At 47.0% G+C, this 22,132-nt stretch overlaps 1 protein-coding gene across 1 annotated transcript in view; it reads right to left on the reverse strand.

The window, feature by feature from the left end:
• Window positions 1-10,988: 10,988 nt before the first annotated feature.
• The window catches only part of C12H16orf78 (chromosome 12 C16orf78 homolog), a 202,312-nt gene continuing 191,168 nt past the window's right edge, over window positions 10,989-22,132 (reverse strand). The window contains exon 6 of the mRNA XM_086946501.1: window positions 10,989-11,139. Coding sequence (XP_086802627.1) covers window positions 10,989-11,139 — 151 coding nt within the window. The remainder of the gene's footprint in view (window positions 11,140-22,132) is intronic.

Genomic DNA, 22,132 nt, shown 5'->3' on the forward strand with positions numbered 1-22,132 from the left:
CAACTTATGCAATTCCTCCATTCTTTTGCCTAATTCCCACTGCTTCTGATCTGTTGTCCAGAAGACATCCCATCTGACAGAAAAGGAATAAGTACTAGCTGAGAAAGGGCAATTTCTTAAGGCTGAACTTAATATCGCCTCCTTTACTGCAAATGAGAGAAAGTTCACTAGAATCTTCAGTGGCTTTTGCCTATGAGGTTTTCTTTTAAAGGGGTCTCTGTGCACACGTTGTATCTCTTGGTTGAGATTAATATCTGGTTTATCTATCAAGGCTGTGTCTCACAGCAATGTGATTGTAAAAGCCTTGCTATTGGAACCGTCCTCAGCCTCTGGAACTTTCAGAAACTTAAGATTGTTCCTTTGTGAATGATTTTCAATCCTCTCAAGATCTTCCCTTAATAATTGGTTTTGTTTGAACAGCAAACTTATCCCTGAGGGGTTTTCTGCAATATGCTGTCTCATCATGACACCCTCCTCCTCTAATGCTCCAGTCAGAACGGCCAGTTCTTCTAGTTTTTGTGCTAAGGCAGTACAGGAGGCTTGAATATCTGTCTAATTGGCCTCCGATATCTTAATTCTGTTCTTCATCTCCTATTTTAAACCTAAGAGGATGGAGGCTAATGATTTCTCTGGTTGCTCCCTAACTATGCCTCCTGCCTCGGTCACCTGTCGACAATGTCCTTCGCCTGATCTTGCCTCATCCAGTACTGCAAGAACCTCAAATCTATTGCATGTAGGAACCTGAGCTACACTACTTAAGTCTTCACCGGGCCTGCTATCCACTTCGGTATTCATACTTTTGCTGCGTTGGGTGTCTACCAGCTGCAGGCACAGTGATGGAGTTATCCTTGCTAAGAATCCTCTGGCTTACACCCTCTTCTGCCCCTCTCTCTTCACTTTGTGGGGCTAGTAGACTCAGAACTTTATAAAAGGATTTGAGGGAAGGGGTTACTTTAATCTGGGGAGGGGGAAGAATCCTTTAGCCCCTTCCCCGCGGGCTCTTCCCCGACAGCTTTGCAGGTTTTCCACATTTCATTACAAACTCCGTGTCCACTGCCTTACCAGGTAAGTGGTTCTGCCTCTTCGCGATATCCTTAGTACCGGGGGCCATATAGACGGGGGAAATTCAAGCCCAGTACTTAGCCTTGATGCTGCTTTTATAGCTCTGGTACGCAAGGTGTATCTTGAGATCTTGCCTCCGAGCTTACTTGCCTTATCTGAGTGCTGACTGCTCCTCTGTTTAAGCGTGGGGTATTGTGTCCACCGAGCTTCTTTTGCTGCCTCCCAGATAGACCCCCAATTATTTCCCTGGCCCTGTGGGCTGCTAAACACCTCAAGTGATACTGCTGCAGCCTGTGAAAGGTTCTCCTGACCTTCCTGCTGACTTGGGTTGGCTCTACCATTCCACTACGAGCCTGCACTCAGGCTGCCCTGCTCCGCTGCAGCTTCTTCACAGTGGCTTCCCAGCATTGGATCTCTCCAGCCAGGTGGCTAACTCAACTGCAGACGCCCTAGAGGACAACCTCAGCGAAACCATCGGGCACGGAGTGTGATCAGCGTCCCCACCAGGAACAATGTAAGTGCTGGGGGGTGGCAGCCACCAGCATGGGAAGGAACGCTTTCCTCACTGGGAGCTTACGGCCACTTAGCTTACTGCTGCCATGTTCCCCCACCAAAAATCCAATCCTCAATGTTATTTTAATATTATTTAACATGCAAAGTGGTCGTGGACTCCCTGAGGAGGCTTCACTGACCCCTAGGGGTCCCAAGACGGCAGGTTGGGTACCAATGGCCTAGACCACCTTTGGGTGCACCCCCTGACCTATGATTATACACCTAGTCAATTTATTAGACCAGGTTGGTAGGTGGCTCTGGATGGTAAGAACATCTTTTCCAGGCTCCACTCAACTAATATAGCAAATACATTTTTGTTTGGCAGTATTTATTTGCAATGTAACTTATCAACACCTTGATTTACCCATTGAAACTAAGACAAGTTTTAGGAGAGAAAACATACTTCTTTAAAACACCAGCATGGAACTGGGTTGAACACAGAAAGTTGAGCTGCTGTAAAGTGAAACAATGGATAATTACCAGATCAAGCAATGCACAATGTTCCCATCAGTCCCCCTGAAGAGACCACTGACAAGAAGACGGTGCTGAAGGGGTATACTTGACTCGGAGCTGTCCTCAAAAATCTGGAGAAGGTTTATTCCTGGAATGGGAACCAGACTGAGAAGACAATGCAGTCCATTAGGGATCTATAGCTGCTTTGATGTAGAGATGATCAATGGGTGGGAACCATAGCCAGATGCTTGCATGTCAGGGATCATACCCAGTTCAACAACAAAAATTAACCTGAATAAATAAGAGCAGCAGGGTAAGCCAGGTTTGATAGATGAGCTATGAGTGGTTTCAATTGAGTGGTCATGAAATTTCAAACACACGTGCTCTGATGAGGTGGGCAGGTACCATAGAAATCTCACACCCTTAGCGGCCTTTTGAGTGGCCAAATTCACTAATGCAATTTAAAGGTATAATGAGCAACATATATTTCTCGGGTGGATGTTTAAAGTGGACGTAGTTGGGAAGTTGCAGTTGTTTAGTTTTATAGGCCTTCTAGTTTAGAATAGCAGACCCAATATATGCTACTGTAAGACATCGGGTTAATAGTTGAGAGTAGTGAGAGCCCCAATCAAGTAATAAACATATTCCTTGTCAGGGTGAAGCACAAACATTGCTAAATAAACCTGTACTTAACCCTCTGATAGTTTGGCACAAAAGCAGTAAGGCAATGTAAAAAGTATTTATGGAGTACTCAAAAAGTAATAAAATGAAAATACAACACAAGAAAAATCCCATATCAATATAGAAGAATTTTGAGACTATTTGAATACATAAAATGACACAAACAACACAAATCCAATTAGTATATCCAGCGTATTGAGCTTTTAAAGTTTAACTTAAAAACAGCGGCAAGAGGTGTGAAATGCCAACTGCAGGTATTTGGATGTGCTGGACCAGGACAAACTTACCACAAGTTCGGGCTGACCCTGATGGAGTGTGGGCAGGGTATAGGTCTGAGTTTGGCCCACTAGGAGTAGTACTTTCTGTCCTTGATGCTAGGTTTGTGTGCTGGTGCTATGCAGAGCTCTGCATTGCATAGCATAGAGTGTGTTGAAGTTTTCAGCTGCACGGCATGGCTGTGCGGGGCTTTGTGTCAATTGGCATTGGATCTGGTGAAGAGTTCAGCTTTGTGGTGAGGCTCTGTGGTGCTCAGCATCACTGGAGGTTCAATTGGGCAAAACATTTGAGTGGAAGTGGGACGGCTCTGCTAGAGTCTGAGTCGCGTCGCATCCGGTCTGATGGGAACTTCAGCCAAGGGTCTAGGTTCTTGAGGACAGCACTTATGGTGCCAGGTCTCGCTCCCACAGAGGCTAGCCGATGGGGCCAGGTCAGGTCTAGCTGGATCTGGTCAGATGGAAAGCAGGAAGGTCCACCAGAAGCTTGTTGTGTCTCTGTAGCTCAAACAGGAGTTCAGCCAACTGACCCGTGGAGTCACTTCAGGCATCCTGGATTCAAGGCAAGCAGGTCCAGTCTTTCTTCTTCAGACAGCAGGGCAGCCTTTTTTCTGAATTGTCTCAGGTCCAGGTGTGTTCTGATCAGAGGTTCTGAGGTTGCAACATTTATACCAGTACTAGCCTGTGTGTGGAGGACAACCCCCTTGACGAACTTTAAACTGGCTCTGGTCAGTTCTCTCCTTTCCCTGGGGTTTGCTCCAGTCTGCCCAGAAAAACAAAGGGCAGACAGGCCCAGGTGAGCTGAATTTTTCAGTGAAAGGCATGTATCTTCTGAAGTTAGGAAGGGGGTAGGTACGGCTGTCAGGCTACCCTGGGAAGCTTAGGAATGGGCTGGATACAACCCACCTGCTCAGGAAAGGAACACATATCTTTCTTTTTAAATACCATGCCCAGTGCAATGTTAGGGCCTGCCTTAGGGGTAAGTAATAAGTATTAACAAGCGTTTGCAATGCAATAGGTCTCGCGTTTGTTAGAGTTTGCGCTATTGGCATTGGAAATGACAATGCCTTTTATTTGTGTTTTGAAAACCTGGAAGTGGTGCATAAATACACACTTTGTTGCTACATACGAGAAACTTTACTTGGCTTGTGGTAAGCAAGGACTATAAGTACAAAGTGTGTGTTTACGCATGGCTTGCAGGTTTTCAAAACATATAAATAAAAGCCAAAGGGAAAATGTGTTAAAAATGTATTCTGAGTTGTAGCCTACTAATAACGATAAACAATCACTCTCTCTTCAAACTGACATTCTGCATTAAAAAAACTTCAATAAATGATAGATGAATAAGTAAAGCCTTTGACAGAACAACCTCCTGTATCTAGGTCTATTTTATATGAATATAGTCTGGCAAGGGGCTGCTGCAAACCTTTATAGTCACTTTTTTAGGCAAATGCGTGTAATACACTTCAGAGCAGAATAAGTTACTAGTTAAAATGCCCAAAAAATAAAAGTCAGGAACAAAAAGGTTCCACAGTGCAGTGTCAAAATACTTAACGTCTGTAACCTACAATAAAATGAAATGCTGAACACAACATGAAAGATGACAGCGGCCAAGGGTTTTGATTTTAGTATGATGAACTGTTTGGTTTACTCTGCAGCAGGAGGTTTTGGGAGCAGATAGGTGAAACCATGTGTGAATGGTTCAGATGTATTCCAAAACGTAACAGGCATCAGTGAAACCATCAGGCATCAGGTCTGGCATTAATGTGCCAACACACACAAACTTAAGCATTCACGCAGACTTGGTATTATTATTATTGCATTCTTATATAGCGCCAGAATCGACCCCCGAAGGGGTATCTCCACGCTTGCCTTGGGAACCAGTCCTGGTTTTTCCCTGTGAGATAGCCCCTACAGGGCATCCCCAAGGTGAAAGCCAGGCATCCCACCGCAGGGGGGCCGTTGTGGAGATTAAGCAAGCTTAATGCCCAGAGTTGCAGAGTGTGAACCCATGATTAGGTCTGGCACCGAAGAGAGAATTATCGAGTCCGTGGACATTTGAGCTCAACACCCTGCTGCGTCGGGAATTGAACCCTGGTCCCGGGTCTGACCTCTGCTTCAGGGTCTGCCTGCTCTAACCAGTGAGCCACACTTCTCCACACACTCATGTCATTGTGTAACCTCCTGCATGGCACCACAAGGTTGCCTAAGAAGAAATGGAAAAAAAAGACACAGAAAAATCTTATTTGCATAGGAAGGCACAATCTGTGTATTTCTGCATGTATCTTCATATGTTCTCAAAATAAACCCAGACTTACTGGTTTCACTAACAATTGTTTGTTTTTCTAGGGGCAATCAGTGCGCTTTGCTGTCGATCCCATGTCTGCCTGCAGTACCACAGGAATCAAGCTGCACTTCCATGGCGAGACCCTGTCAAGCCTAAAAGCAGGTAATGCTGTTAGTGCTCCAGATCAGGGATATGGTTCTAGCAGTTTGCCAGACTGGACATGGCATTGAATATTGTTGTGCTCCCGTAGGGGCAAATTAGAAAGAGGACTGTTATCGGGCCATAATAATTACCAGGGCTGTTACTGCTGTGCACTCTGTGGTTGTTGTACCACCTGCCCGGGGCCTGCTAATGAGCCCTTTTGAATATCTTTAGAGTGCTAACAATTGCCTACAAGGTGCGGGATGCTCCAATTCGAGGCCACTTTACATATTATGGTCCTCCCCTCTTTGTCATGTCTGCTGAGTATGTTAACCGCATCATTGCTGCAGCAATTCCCGTGCTGTGCTGCAATTTTAAAAATCCCACGTTATGTGACAAGGTCAATTCGTTACACGCACAGCGCAGGTAACGCCCATGACGAGCTGACCTTGTCACACGCATCGAAGGGGTTAAAAACGAGGGACTGGCTACCTTACGACCCGACAGTACTAAGATTATGGACTTGTGTGCGTAAAAACACCAATAACGGACAAAGAACATTGGAGTGAATTTACCGATGGTCCTTGTAAGTAGCAGACACATGATCGCCTTAACGTGGACTGTCTTAAATACTGTGGTAGTAAACTGACTCTGAGAGCAGGTGAAAGAATACAGGCACTCGGGCTCCTCGAAAACAGAGATGGTGACTGGGTGTGGCAACAGACTCTTAAGGTCTGCATTACCGAGATACATGACAGAAGGGATGGCAATAGAGGAGTGAACCACTTTAGGTGGTTTGTGGAATAACGCATTAGTGGATGAAGCAAGCTTTGATAAAAATCAACAGTTTTGGCTTTTGTATAGCGAGAATGTTGTTGCAAGTTATTTAAAGAGCTGGCTTCGGCAGCGGGTTGAGGAAAAATGCATGGCAAGAGAGACAAATATGGGGCAATCATATAAGGGAATGAAGTTGAGATAGGGAGGCGTGGGGGAAAGGTGGCTACATAAACGGGTTGGGGTTTAAGTAAGGTGGAACAGTATTAAAAACAAGAGTCGTGTGTCAGGACGTAAAACTAATCATGACAGTCAATGCTCTAGATGGAATGAGGCTTTGAAGATGCCGGCCACAAGAGTCTGTGACTTGTAAACGTACTGTTTAATGCAAGTATATAAATGATCACCTTTGCCCCATATATGATTCATCTCACACCATCTCCAGAGATCAAGGGCAACTGCAATTTTTCGGACTGTGTTTAACAACTGCATACCAGTCGCTGTGATTACTAAAGCGCTCCTAGTGTTGAAACCGTATGAACATGTACGTTAACCCAGCGAGGGGTGTCGAAAACAAATGCACCACTTCGTCAAAAGGTTAATTACCATGATGTAAAAACAAATGCTTTGGGGTTGGGTAAATTAGGGTACCCGTCACAGCCATGAAAAATGGTACTTTAGGGAGAAAGACAACCCCACCATTAATAACCAAGACTGCGGGTGTGTAGACTAGCCAGCTTGGCAGTTTGCAGTGGAAAAGGCTGGTGCTGCTGAGCTCGATATAAGGGAAGGAGGTTTGACGGGGATTAAAGATTCGGGATAAGGAGTCATTCTCTTTGCCAATCGCAGACTATTTACTTCTTAAATAAAGGACTTGAGTGAGGACACGTCTTTTTCAGGTGGATTCGAGGCGAATCAGTCAGCTTGCCGATACCACTGCATCCACTGCATCCACTGATCACAGGGAGGCAGGCGCAGCTAACCTGAATTGATAACACCGCGCCAAAGCCTTTTTGGATGTGACGCAAAGCATCCATTCTGCATCATACTACTGGGCGTTCATTTGTTTTCTTTCTCCGCTTTTTACAGCGATGGTGTGGGTGTACTATATATACAGCAAACCACTTAAGCACCTGGGTAGCCAAAGTGAAAAAACGGGAAGGAAGAGGCATGCAATAGCAACACGACATGCTGGTTGAATGGAAATGGTAAATTAAAACACATGTCCACTCAAAAACATATAGCAACGAAGTGGCATTTTTAAAGTTCAACGTGAGGATTAGACATTGGAAAGGGATTTGGCATCGGGGGGCATTGTGAGGAACAAGCATTTGTTGGGTGGGGCAGGTGATGAGGCTTCATTATATAGCAAACAGATCAAATTTAACACAGCCAATGGATGAACAAAATAACAAGCAGTGACTAGCGGCAGCAGATGAAGTGATTCGCCCAGAATAACGGAACGTTACGTCGAAGCCAAGACTTCCAAAGTCGGCAGTTGTGGCCCTAATGTCACAACCTCGCCATTTTTCATAAGCTATGCACAGTGTACGCGCTGAAGCGATACTATTGGGAATTCAGTGCTGTTTCAGCACTTACCTCAAAAAAGGGACCAATGATAATAACAAGCAGTGGTAAACGGCGGTGGAAAATAAACAAGTTAGTAGTCCCTAAATGAATAGTTAACGGCAAGAAGCAGAACTAAACTGTAGTTAGTCGGGCTGCTTACTGCAAAACTGAAGCAAAACGGAAGTGAAGTATCGGACCACCAGCCAATCAATGAGCAAGATAAGAAGAGCAATGCCAGATGTTACCAATGGCAAGCAACAAAACAAATAGAAACGCATTGGGTGGAGTTTCACCACTAATACTGATTACTTGATGCCTCGGAGAGGTAGCGCATGCGCTGCCGATGCGAGACCTAAAAAGGAAGGCTTAAGCCTGACAAAAGGTTTCTTTTGTTTGGTCGAAATGGCAGTTTAAGACTGCCCTACAGTCTACAGTGGCAGGCCTGAGTCATACTTTACAGTGATACTTTAGCGGGTGGTACAATGGGTGCTGCAGCCCACTAGTAGCATTTATTTATTTATTTATTTTAGTCTTTCTATAGCGCAAACATGACCCTGCAAAGGGTATCAGAGCGCTTTACAGACGTATTTCAACATTAGACCTTATAGATTACAAATCACTAAATCTTTACAGCATTAAAACTTCAGGAAGCGTATAACATATATAGCAGTCAACAGTTGCATTAAAATCAGAGAGCTTAAAACACACCACCACAGGGAAAACATATAAACAAACCCATGTGTGGTTAGTGAAAGGCTAGCGTACACATGGAAACAGACATGAAAGGATTGTAGCCATCGGTTCTGTTGATTGGTCTATGGGAGAAGTTTCCTCATATAAAAAGATTTTGCTTCTTATTTCAATGTTGCGATGCTTTGGATTCTTCTAATGCTCGGGGGAGAGCGTTCCAGATTCTCGGTGCTGCCCCGGAGAACACTCGGTCATAAGTTCTTTTCTTCCAAAAACGAGCTGGTTTCAGTAGAAGATCAGCTTTGCTCCTGGAGAATCGGTGTCCCCCTGAAAGCGTGAGTTTCTGTGTTAGGTAAACTGGCGTTTTGTGATGCAAAGCTTTATTAGTGAAGCATGCTAGTTTTAAATGAATTCTTGCTTTGAAGGGCAGCCAGTTGAGCACTTTCAGGTGTGGAGAGATATGTTTGAATTTTTTGGATCCCGATATAAGTCTTGTGGCTGTGTTAAGACATGTTTTCAGAGGGGCTGTTGTGATCTTGGGTAGCTCAGCCAATGTATTGCAACCATATTCGATCCTAGAAATGACCAGTGCCTGAACTGCAGTTTTAAGATCTGTTTATTTAGGAATGGTTTTAGTTTCCACAAGTAGCTTTGCTATTGTGTTGATATGTGCTACCATGTTCAGATTTTTGTCCAAAGTAATTCCCAAATATTTAGTAGAGCCCACAATCTTTGGGTACATTTTATAGCAGGGATAAGGTTGGACCATTCTGCTATCTTAAATTTGCCTTTCTTTGGTATAATCAGTAAAAATTCAGTTTTCTGCGGATTTAGCTTCAGGTGGTTCAAGGTTAGCCATTGGAGGGTTCTCGTTAGAGCTTGGTTCATAATCATTAAATCTTCTGTCGATGCCACCTTGATGTATAGCTGTGTGTCATCTGCGTACATATGGAAGGAAATGTTTGCTTTTTGTAATATATCTGTTAACGGTTCTACATATTGATTGAATAACGCCGGAGATAACATTGAACCTTTTATTTCTTGTTGGGCCTGACAGGGTTTGGCTGTATGCAAAGACGAAGTGCTTCACCTGTGACCAAATTTAGGATGAAGCAAGTCTCCATGGACAATAACAATACTAGGTCAACATGGTTGGCAAAACATCATCACATCTATGAATAAAGTAACAAGTCAGCCTGAGTACTGTGTAGGCTGACTACCAGAGATCTGGCCCTTAGTATAATCTTTACCTCTACAGACTCATCTGAAACGCTGATCATGGACACCCCCATGGAAGCTGGAATGTTTGGTGAATATTGCAGCCAACTCTATGAAGTTTAGACATCTCAACATTCCAGACAGTGATGCACTAAACCTTCCTCTTATGGTGAACGAAATTAATCAACAAATGGATTCATATCAGAGAAAGCCTTGAGGACCAGCGGTCTCCCAGCACAGTTTTAGAAGAAATGTAATTTGCATCTTGTGCCCCATTTGTGGCACACCTTTGAGGAGGCTGCATATTCAGGATACCAGAAGCCTGACCTCTGAGATCGAAGCTCAGAAAGACCACGGATCTCTGCTTGTCATACTGCCTGATATTGCTTATAAACATAGAAGCCAAGGTACTAACCAAACTCTTTGTCATGAGAAATATTTGTCCTCCGTGGCCCCCCATCCCTAGGCCGACTTTGGCCCGGGGATCCCAACCCCTGAGGCCTGGCTACATATATCAACTAATGGTTGTTATATGGCAGATATGTACAATTGTTATACAAGAATTGTGGATTTTGACTTTCTAGTATATGATGCATATATACCAAAACTGTACGTGATTCTTTGTAACTTCCACTGAACTTCCACTTCCATTCACTACTTAACATCCCTCCCTCCCCTCCCCTTTGGCACCACACTCTTTTAATTGATATTTGTTAAGGTGTTTTTCTCCCTTGTTTTTAAAAAATCCCAAATTGATGTGTTTTCCCAATGTGATTAAACAACAATGGTGATGCATTGTTTTTTCCCTTTTTCATTCGTTCTTATTGATTTATGTTATACAAATTATATTTTTCTTCCCTTCACCACTAAGCTAACTACACACTGGGACCACCAGTAATATACGTGAAAACACGCACCAGAATTTAACGAGCCACTCATTATGTGAGCCTAAGTCTTGTTGTCTCACCTCTTTCCTGGATGCAAAGAAGAACGAGGCCCCAGTCATCTGGGATAAAGGCAACACTTGGCACATAGCTCAGTGGCAGCTGCCATATAGAAAAAGAGTTGGGGCGGGGGCAGGGGGTCCAGAGGGATTGTGGGAGGGGTACAGAGGGGGAAGTTTAATAATAATTAAAGCATTTTAAAAGTTGAACTTAGCAAAAATGATATACACAACGAAACTTATAACATCCTTAAATCTGCATTTTATTGATTCAAACATCATAAGCCAGCAAGTGTATCCCAAGTTTTACCAATTGAAGGAATAGGAATTCAGGCTAAAAAGGGGGCTACAGTGAAACAGAATTGCTTGTAGAGCACATCACAGCGTTTAGGTCAATGTCTGACTCCTTCATATGTGGGTGGAGGTCTATATCAAGTCCTGAGTCCTTACAGAGCTTTAACAATGTATTAATGTTGTTTTGTGATAAACGGAGATACCTGTGATCAAGAAAACATAAAGAAGGTAAAAGCTTCAATGATGCATTGTATGGGACTTATTACTAGTTAGTTGCAATGTAAATACCCAATAGTTCAAACACTCAAAGTTAAATTGCAAACTATATAACATAGCATTTTTATTAAAATATGTGGCTTAGGTCATTCCCGTTGTCTGGTAGGAAAAGCTCAAAATGACATCAGGTCATAGTTAACCTCAACTTTGTTTTTATTAATTTTGAAAGACATGCTGAATTGAAGATATATTCAATTTACTAACCTCGTTGTAAGTGGTTGGGCATGTTTCTCTGACATTTCAACTTCCTTGATACACGCAATCAATCAACACTATATATGTTCACACTATTTATGTTAACACTCGCAGCGCAGGAAAACAAGTTCCTGCTCACCAGCAATGTTGTGTATCTGAAAACCTGAAACATACATTCTTCAAGATATAACTATGCTGAACAGAATCACAGGATAAACTGGGTGATAGATTTCCAGACACAGGTCAGAACTTTTTGAAGAGGGTGTTCTAAGTGTATGAAATCAAAATATCGTAGCCAAAATATTATCTGACAGAAATCTTGAGTTATAAATATTGTTTGCAAAAATAATCCATCATTGACTATACAGCTGCACTCAAAGGGCTTATTGTCTGTCAACAATATTTAGGACACAAAGTTTAATAGATTTCCGAGGATATTTCTGCTGAAGATATTCTGAGTTACAACCGTTCTGTCACTTACAATATAACTCTACACACATTACACTGCAAATGTAGGATTATAGTGCCAACTTCCAAAAAGAGTAGATTTTTAAGATTAGGTGGTTTATGACAAAGAGTAAATTAGAACTGCATGGCACATATGAATTTGGAAGATTATAGTTTAGCCTCGAATAGACGTAAGAAGCTTACACATATGTCATACCATTAGAAATTGTATCATTTTTGAGAGTAGGGAAGGTCATAGCATCATGAGTCTCATGTTCCTTTAGCGATGATTACAAGCAACATAATGCACCCTGAAAATCTGCATATGTGGTTTCCTATTTATTTGTTTTAAAATGTATTTACATTCGTAAAGTGAGGTACAGTCTGTTGACTATTCCCAGAGCTGTTTCTTTGTAATGTGAAATCTGTGAGGGAGGAAAGAAAGTTGTTCCCCCTTCAGTTTTGCTACACTGTCCTACCAGGGTGGAATCCGACCTTTCCACTGCAGTAATGTGCGAGAGACATTTATCAGTACAGACAAATACACAGAAAAGTGCAAGCAAGTTGTAAAATTTAAGGTGACTTCTGCCCACACACCTGACTCGCCAATGAGTGTTACTCGTTACTGACAAACCCCCACTCCCAGGCAAAGCCGGATGTCCTTTCTATTCCAGGAATATAGACAATATCCTCGGAATAACATGATTACTTGTCAGTGGCGGCTGGTGACATTTGAAAGTGGTGAGCGGAAACTGATAATCATACTGCACCGAGCCCGAACCCCCTAAGGAGGGTTCGGGGGAATTTCCCCCCGAGAAAGTTTTGAAAAAATAGTGGAAAAATGATGCATTTTCAAGCAATTTTGAGAAAGCAGGAAGGTTAATAAAGCAATTGTGAAAGTGGAGGTATTACATTATTAAAGAGCTGTTATATAACATAGGTAGCTGCTTATTCAGTATAACCACAGACCTATTTACATCAGGTGCATTTTGTGATATGCATCAGGTACATGTTCTTTGCAGCAGGCACATTAACCTTCTGTGCTACCTTTCCATGAATCAAAACTTCCATTAGACAAAAAACTCTGATCTCTCTCTAGGAAAAAACATTAACAATATCCTTGGTGCAACAACATCAAGTGTTGCATGGCTAAACATTTATTAGGTCCCAGCGGCGAGACCTATTGGCTATGCCAATGCTTGTTCTGTTTACAGTGGCATTCCCGTGCAAAAGGAAGACTCACGACATTGGGACTTATTCCTATAGGAATCTGTTCTCAATCTCACAACGCCAGGTTTACGGCATTAAGGCTGAATAATGTTTAATGGCGGCCTGCCATTTCTGTAATGGGGCTGTGAGCGTGCCACTGGGGTCCCACTGTGTCTGCCTGTGTGTGTTTATTTTGGTGTTTGTGTGAGTATTGTATGAGTGTGTGTGTACTGTACATCTTTGCACGCCGTGTGTGTGTATCATTCCACAAAATTATGTCACTGTGTGAGCATCCCTCTGAATGGCTGAGCAATCTGGCACTGCACTTGAAGGCCGCCGCTCTGCCAGGTGGAGTGCAAGGGGCTGCAGGGCCCGATTGCATAGTGCATGCTTTAGTTTACGTGGGTGCAGGCTCTGGTACCAGGCCTGTAAAGGGCTATGGGAGGGCACACTGTGGGTTCACTTCTGGTCTACTCTCTGCAGGCCCTACACTCAGCACAGAGGCCACAACCTCCGACTGTAAGGGAGTGCACCACGCTCCCAAGCCTAATCATTATCTCACGAGTCACGTCCATCTGATTTTAGTGTGCGCTTCGGGCCTGGGGTGCACTCCGTCAATTATTCTGTGCTATTGAAACGAACTGAGCATCACATACTGAGCAGCCAACCAGTCTGATGTTACATTCTGCAAATTCTAAATCAATTAAGAGCTGCTGTGTGGCAAATCATGCCCCCCCACCATTTGATGGGTGAAAGCCTAGAAGCCATAACCATAATAAAGACGGATGCCTCGTCAGTGCACGCTGTCTATGAGCCCATTAGATGGACTGGCTTTCGTCACATGCCGCTCTGATCCCAGCTCACACTGGATTAAAGTGCTGGTGAAAACGAAGTCAGAGAGTGAGTGCAGTCAATTGTGTGATTAGCTTATCAAGGGCGCTTCCATTACAGCGCTACCTACCCTGGCTGCTCAATATTTGCCAGGAAGAGCAAGCAGTTTATGACTTGCTCCATAATTCTGGAGCATCCCCACAAACATTTAGTGTTATGGGTGAACCATTTTTTCCACGGGTCTCTGCCTTCCACCCCAGAGCGAAGTGTATTGTAATTCTTTTTATATAGCGCTTGTGCAACTTAAATGTGGCATTCATCAGTGGTAAAAGCAAGAGTGTGAGGGCTGCACTGGTTTCTCTTAGGCCTAACACTGAAGGATTGGAGTTCCTCATGTAATGCAACTGGTGCTATGTAAAGCGCTCTGATACTCTATATAAAACTCTATAAAAAAAGAAAAATACAGACCAAATAAATAAGAGATCCTGAATGGAAGACCCCTCAACAGAGTCACACACAGTGTGAACCTAATCTGCTTCTGGGCACGCAGCACGGTGCCCACAGTAACACCAGACACTGGGGCGTGGCAAGAAGAGCACAATGGGTGCACATGGAGAAGGGGCTCTTGACTGTGGTATATTAATGTAAATTAAGTAAAATTTTACTTGAGAGCAGAAGCCACAAAGCTGTCAGAAATAAATGAGCATGTGGGCGCGACAGCACATAAACCACAGACCCAAACTGACAGCATAAATCAAATTTATTTGGACAGCAAATCTGCAGCTTTAGTTTAAGAACATACAGTATGGCAGCCAAGCCTCACTATTACAACAACATACCTTAACTAATAACTCCCCCTGCTTTGAGTCACCCTAGAGTGCGAACAGTGCCCATAACATTAAAAAATACCCCAAAACATAATTTCTACATCGTCATCTTCCATCTCACAACCATGCTTCACTAACCCACCCCTCACGAGCCACAAACATCTAAAAAAAAAAAACCCACCTGCACGTGTTCAAAATTCTCAACCCCTCAACAGTGCCCCCTCTCTGAGCTGTATAGCCTGGCCTGCTTATCACCGTGAGGGTACCAGGCGCTGGGCTGCGGGTTTCAGTCGAGGAACCGCATCAGCCCATCACATCCCTGCTTTTGTGATACTGGGGGCACAGGGCTTTGGGTGTGCCCCTTGCTTGCAGTAACATGATACACACGGACACGGAGGGACTGCCAAGAGAGTGGAGACATTATAAAACTGCATCAGGCCATCACATCCCTGCTTTTGTGATACTGGGGGCACGGGGCTTTGCTTGAACATGATACACACGGAGGGACTGCCAGGAGAGTGCACATTATAAGACATGCAGCACCGCTTGTGACTGCTCTTCCAGAGCCATTGACTTGAGCACATTTATGTGGAAATTGTGATTTAAAACGTACTATTTGCCCCATGTTTATTAAAAATGTCCTAGATGGGGAAACTTTACCCTCGTCTCATAACAGAAATCGGGCTCCGCTGGAATTTGAGCCAGTAGGCCGCCTGGCGCCTCACCACTTTCAAAGCCCACCGGCAGCCACCACTGCATTCTGGGCCCTTTCCACTCACCTTCACACTTGCCGAACACCACTGAACATTCGAATGCATTGTAAACCATACTTAAAACACGGGTTAATATATCTATTCAGTACATACCCCACCCTGCTGCTGTCCTCCCACCGTACTCATGACATTTGTTATTCATACTCGACTTCTCATAGTAGCGCTATCATAGCGCTACTATGAGAAGTCGGCCGCTATCCAAACATCCGCTAGCCCCAGCAGGCGTCCCTGCTCATCTCCGATAATGAGCAAATTAAGCACTTCCGAATTGCAGACTGCATTGGCACGCCTCGGTATGGTAACCTTATTTGCAAATTTCAAATCTGTTCAGTGTTATTTATTATAGCCCTCATTTCAATAAACCCACTCATTATGTCGTTGATGTTAATGAGTCAGTCTCAGGCCTGCTAAATATGGCCACTTACTTACTGCATTGGTCAAATCAGGCACGGCACCCCAGTATGATGCCACCAGGCCCAGCCACCACCCACACAACACGCAGTCCCATCGGTCCGTCCGCAAATTTATTTTATTTATTATTTAATTTTATTAATGCATTTTTATATATCGCTGACTTTACCCGAAGGCGTCAGAGCCCTTCACAATAGGAACAGAACTGATATGAGGAGAACATAACGTGAACAACAGATTACAAAAGCAGACGTTGAGTATTTCGTTGATGTTTTGTTAACTCAGGCCTGCTAAATATAGCTACTTCCTGCATTGCTCAAATCAGGCACGCCGGGCACGGTATGATGCCACCAGGCCCACCACCCACAGCACGCAGTCACACCGGTCCGTCCGCGAATGGAGACTGAGTGAATGTGTGTGTCAGTATCCATTTTAATTCTAAGTGAGACAGTGAGTGTCTGACGGTGACCCGCACCCGTGACCTCCATCGATTCGTAAGTCGGACAGGCCAGCCATTAGAAAAAAATGTAACTTACCGGTTTCCGACAGACTGACTCTCAGTCTCACGTCGTCACTCGTCAGTCGAAGACAAGACAACTGTTGCACTGCACACTGGACTGCACACACAGGCACGAGGTCTGAGTCACTCTCCTTGTGACTCTGGTGGTGTTGTTGTGCAGTCCTCGCCAGGGCGCAGTGACGTCCCCACAGCGGCGCCAATTACAAGTACATGGATCCAAATGGGCACATGTGATTGGGCATACAGCGCTGAGCACAGCCAGTCAGCCACCCACCCACGCGCAGCAGCACCACCATCATCGTACGTGTGAACTCAGCCAATCCTGGCGCAGGCATAACATTGCCACTGCGCCAGGATTGGCTAAAGAGCAGGGCTAATACTGCCCTTTATGAGACCTGGCTCCCCCGGATCTCTGCCTGTGTCACGGCTAGGGGAGGAGGAGGATGGAAGGGGCTATTGTGTGTGTGCGCATGCGTGGGCAAGTCATAAAAATTACTTGTCCTAAATGCGCACACAATGACTGCTGCCTGCCACGACGCTGCCAGCCTGCCACATGCCACTCAGTGGAGTGCTGCAGGCCCGCCCCCCCACACCTTCCGCGATCGCACTGGATGACGTCACGATTTGTGACTCCGGTCCGGCCTCAACTGCTGCTTGTCGCTGAAAATTTTACTTTTTTTACTGTGTCAGACAAATAAGTGATAGCAGTGACGGTTGTCCATGGATAGTGGGGCAACGCCCCCAATGGACAAACTGCCTGATAGAAGAAAAAAACTTGTAGTGTGGAGACACAGAGGCAGATGTATCAACATCCATGTTTGCGATTCTCAAATAGCGATTTTTTGAGAATCGCTATTTGAGAATTACAAAATGGGATGTATGTAGAAAATCTACATTTTTTTGTGATTTTTTAATATTCCTTAATTGCGATTTGCAAATTGCGAATCACAATTAAGGAATATTTTCCCATTCACTTCCATGGTCCAGGATGTCCATAGGAATGAATGGGAAGTTATTCTCAATTTGCGATTCGCAATTTGCTAATCGCAAATTGAGAATAATTTCAAGGGTGCACCCCTGAAATTTACATGTGTGCGCATATGGCGCACATACATGCCCTAAGGGCACGTATGAGCGCCACATGGCACCTTTACAAATGCCAAAAAGTGCATTTGTAAAAGAAATTGCAAATTACCACCAACTACAAGTTGGTGGTAATTTGCAATTTCTTAGTGTGAAATCGCAAAACTTGATTGCTTCTTACATGGGATTTAAGGAATCGCTTTTTGCGATTCCTTAAATGCTTGTGCAAAATTAAGGATGCGATTTTCTTCATACAGCGCATTTGCCGATTTTTTTGTCGCAAATGCTGCTTTTTTGCGAATCGCAGCGTTTGCGACAAAAAAACAATGATACATCTGCCCCAGTCACAAAACAGTCTGTTGGCGTATACGCATATTAATGAAGAATAGTTTTGCATTACTGCCCAGGTAACTGTGTCTGTGCATTTTGTGAAATAACAGGAACTCCAGTTTATGGTTTCCAGTGAAGTTAACTTCGAAAGCAGCAATACACTGATCAGAATGAATACCACTTTCAACATTGAGATGAAGAGACTCAGATCTATTTGTGTGAAACATTGGAAATATTCTATGATATGACTTTATTATTGGGGCAGAAATTGGCCCTCAACCACAGGAAACATAAATAAATTCTCAATTATTTCAAAATGTGCTGGTGACGGGTCAACGAGGGAGCAACGCAAAAAAGACTGGCTTCCTCCAAACGAGGGATTCTTTTGAGTGGGAGATGTAGAGATCTACAGACTCCATCAATCAATCAATCATAGCATTTATATAGCGCACTACTCACCGGGAGGGTCTCAAGGCGCTTTGGGAGGGGGGGTCCGCTACTGCTCGAACAGCCAGGTCTTGAGCTGCTTCCTGAAGGCGATGTGGTCTTGGGTCAGGCGGAGGTGGGTCAGGAGGGAGTTCCAGGTCTTGGCGGCCAGGTAGGAGAAGGACCTTCCCCCTGTGGTGGCTCTTCGGATGCGGGGGACGGCGGCGAGGACGTGGCTGGTCGATCGGAGCTGGCGTGTGGGAGCGTAGAAGTTGAGGCGGTTGTTGAGGTATCTCGGGCCTTGGTTGTGTAGGGCTTTCTGTGCGTGGGTGAGGAGCCAGAAGGTGATTCTCTTGTTGACCGGGAGCCAGTGCAGGTCTCTCAGGTGTCCGGAGATGTGGCTGTGACGGGGGATGTCGAGGATGAGTCTCGCTGAGGCGTTCTGGATTCGCTGGAGTCTCTTCTGGAGCTTGGCGGTGGTTTCGGCGTAGAGGGCGTTGCCGTAGTCCAGTCGGCTGGTGACGAGGGCCTGGGTGACCATCTTACTGGTCTCGGTGGGGATCCACTGGAATATCTTACGTAGCATGCGCAGGATATTGAAGCAGGAAGAGGAGACAACGTTGACTTGTCTGGTCATGGAGAGGGAGGGGTCCAGGATGAAGCCCAGGTTGCGTGCGTGGTCTGTCGGTTTGGGTGCGGTGCCCAGGGTGGGGGGCCACCAGGAGTCGTCCCAGGCGGAGGGCGAGGAGCCCAGGATGAGGACTTCCGTCTTGTTCAGTTTCAGGCGGCTGGTCATCATCCACTCGGCTACGTCTTTCATCCCTTCGTGTAGGTTGGCTCTGGCGGTGGCAGGGTCGTTGGTGAGGGAGAGGATCAATTGGGTGTCATCAGCGTAGGAGATGATGTTGAGGTTGTGTTGGCGAGCGATGGCCGCAAGGGGGCTCATGTAGACATTGAAGAGGGTGGGGCTGAGCGAGGAGCCCTGAGGAACGCCGCAGATGACTTTGGTGGCCTCTGATCTGAACGGGGGTAGGCGGACTCTCTGTGTCCTTCCAGCGAGGAAGGAGATGATCGACTCCAGTGCCTTCTCCTGGATTCCGGCATTGCTGAGGCGCTGCACTAGGGTGCGGTGGCAGACAGTGTTGAATGCCGCAGAGAGGTCTAGGAGGATGAGGGCCGCTGTTTCTCCGTTGTCGAGCAGGGCTCGGATGTCATCGGTGGCTGCGATGAGGGCGGTCTCGGTGCTGTGGTTGGCCCGGAAGCCAGACTGTGAGAGGTCGAGGGATCCATTTGTCTCAAGGAAGGTGGCCAGTTGCTTGTTGACGGTCTTCTCGGTGACTTTGGCTGGAAACGGGAGGAGAGAGATGGGGCGGTAGTTTTTGAGTTTGGTGGGGTCCGCTGTTGGTTTCTTCAGTAGAGCGCTGAGTTCGGCGTGCTTCCAGCTCTCTGGGAAGGTGGCGGTGTCGAAGGAGGTGTTGATGATGTCCCGCAGGTGGGGTGCGATGACAGCGTCTGCCTTGTTGAAGACGTGGTGAGGGCAGGGGTCGGTAGGAGATCTGGAGTGGATGGAGTTCATCGTGCGGATGGTGTCTTTGGTGCTGATCGGGGTCCAGGCGCGGAGGGTGGTGGTGGGGGGCGTTGGTGCAGTCGTGGGGAGCGTTGGTTGTGTGCTGAAGCTGTTGTGTATGTCAGCGATCTTGTTGTGGAAGTAGGAGGCGAGGGAGTTGCAGAGGTCTTGAGATGGGGTGATGTTGTTGTTTCCGGCATTGGGATTGGAGAGCTCTTTCACGATGTTGAAGAGTTCCTTGCTGTTGTGTGCGTTGTTGTCCAGTCGTTCCTTGAATGCAGTTTTCTTGGTTGCGTGGATCAGTTGATGGTGCTTTCGGGTGGCGAGCTTGAGGGTGGTCATGTTGTCCGGAGTTGGGTCTCTTCGCTAGGCTCTCTCGAGGGCTCGGCAGTTCTTCTTGGAGCTCTTGAGTTCGTCGGTGAACCATGGGGCTTTCTTGCTGCCGGGTCTGTTAGGCGGGGTCCTCAGTGGGGTGAGTTCGTCTGCGCAGTTGCTGATCCACTTCGTGAGGTTGTTGGCGGCCTGGCTGGGGTTCGCTGAGCTGGTTGGAGGGTGCTGGCTCAGGGTTGCGGAGAGCTGGTCGGCTGTGATCTTGTTCCAGCTTCTGCCAGCAACCTGTTGCTGGTGCTGGTGGATCGTTGTTCTTCTGAAGCTAAAGTGGACGCAGCTGTGGTCCGTCCAGTGGAGTCCGGTGGCGTGGCTGAAGGTGATGTCCTTGCTGGATGAGAAGACGGGGTCGAGTGTGTGTCCGGCGTAGTGGGTGGGGGTGGTCACCAGCTGCTTGAGACCGAGGTTGGCGAGGTTGTCCAGCAGGGTGGTGGTGTTGCGGTCGTTGTTGTTCTCCAGGTGGAAGTTGATGTCCCCGAGGAGGATGTAGTCAGCGGAGGGGAGGGCGTGCGGGCTGATGAAGTCGGCGATGTCTTCGCTGAATTGTGTGCGTGGTCTCGGGGGTCTGTAGATGAGGGTGCCTCTGAGGGTGGTCTTGGGGTCGGTGTGGATCTGGAAGTGCAGGTGTTCGGCGGTTGTGAGGGTGTTGTCGGTGTTGGTCGTGATGCGGATGGTGTTCCTGTGGATGATGGCGATGCCTCCTCCCGTCTAGTTGGCGCTGTCCCTCCGGGTGATCTTGTAGCCCTCCGGGATGGCGATGGCGATGTCGGGCGCTGAGGAGGCGTTCATCCAGGTTTCCGTGAGGAAGGCAACGTCTGGAGATGTGGTGTCGAGGAGGTTCCAGATTTCGACGGCGTGTCTGTGGACGGAGCGGGTGTTGAGCAGGATGCACTTGAGGTGGTTGCTGCTGGTGTTCGGCTTGGTGGGTGCTGGTGTAGTGCAGGTCCGGTTGCAGGAGTGGCAGCTGAAGGGTCCGTGGGTGCGTCTCGGGGTGGCTCGGTAGCATCCCGGGATTCGGCCGGTGTTGAGTGAGTGGAGTTCGGTGGAGTTGTAGGTCCGGCGGGTGGGCTGGTGTCTGCGGGGGCCAGGGGTCCTGGCACTGGGCGCAGTCCAGGCGCGGACGGGCGTAGACGGGCTTACCTTTGGCGCACCTTCGGCGCTCAATTGGTGCTCCTGCTGCGCGCGTCCGCTGCGCGGTCGCTCAGGGGGCGTCATAAGCAATGAGCCGGGAGGGCGGGTCAGCTGGGTGGCGGGAGCGGGGCGGCCAATGGGCCGGAGGGGGCCGGAGGGGGCCAGAGGGGGGCGGAGTCGTCGGAGGTCTGTGGCGGGAAGGGGGACTGAGGGCGGCTCGGCAGCGGCTGGGTCGTCCGGCGGCAGGGAGCGGCACCCAAGGTAGGGGGAGGGCAGCAGAAGGGGGGAAAACAGGGGGCAGTAGAGGCAAAAGGCTAACACAAAAGGCAAAAGGCTAACACAGAAGGCGCAAAAGGCTAACAAAAAAGGCAGAAGGCTAACACAAAAGGCAAAAGGCTAACACAGGTAAAAAACACAAAGGCGGCACTGGAGGCAACAACGAGGCAGCAGAGGGGGGAAGTTAACAGGAGGCAGCAGTGAGGCAGCAGAGCAGCTCAGCAGAGCAGCGGGCAGGAGCAGCGGAGTGGGGGCGACCTCGCCTGGAACAGGCTCAGCGGTCACTCCCTGTCCCTGCACTCGGTTCTCTTAAGTAAGGAGCCGGGAGGGCGGGTCAGCTGGGTGGCGGGAGCGGGGCGGCCAATGGGCCGGAGGGGGCCGGAGGGGGCCGGAGGGGGGCGGAGTCGTCGGAGGTCTGTGGCGGGAAGGGGGACTGAGGGCGGCTCGGCAGCGGCTGGGTCGTCCGGCGGCAGGGAGCAGCACCAAAGGTAGGGGGAGGGAAGCAGA

Source organism: Lissotriton vulgaris, chromosome 12 (assembly GCF_964263255.1).
Source record: "Lissotriton vulgaris chromosome 12, aLisVul1.2, whole genome shotgun sequence".
Lineage (NCBI taxonomy): Eukaryota > Metazoa > Chordata > Amphibia > Caudata > Salamandridae > Lissotriton > Lissotriton vulgaris.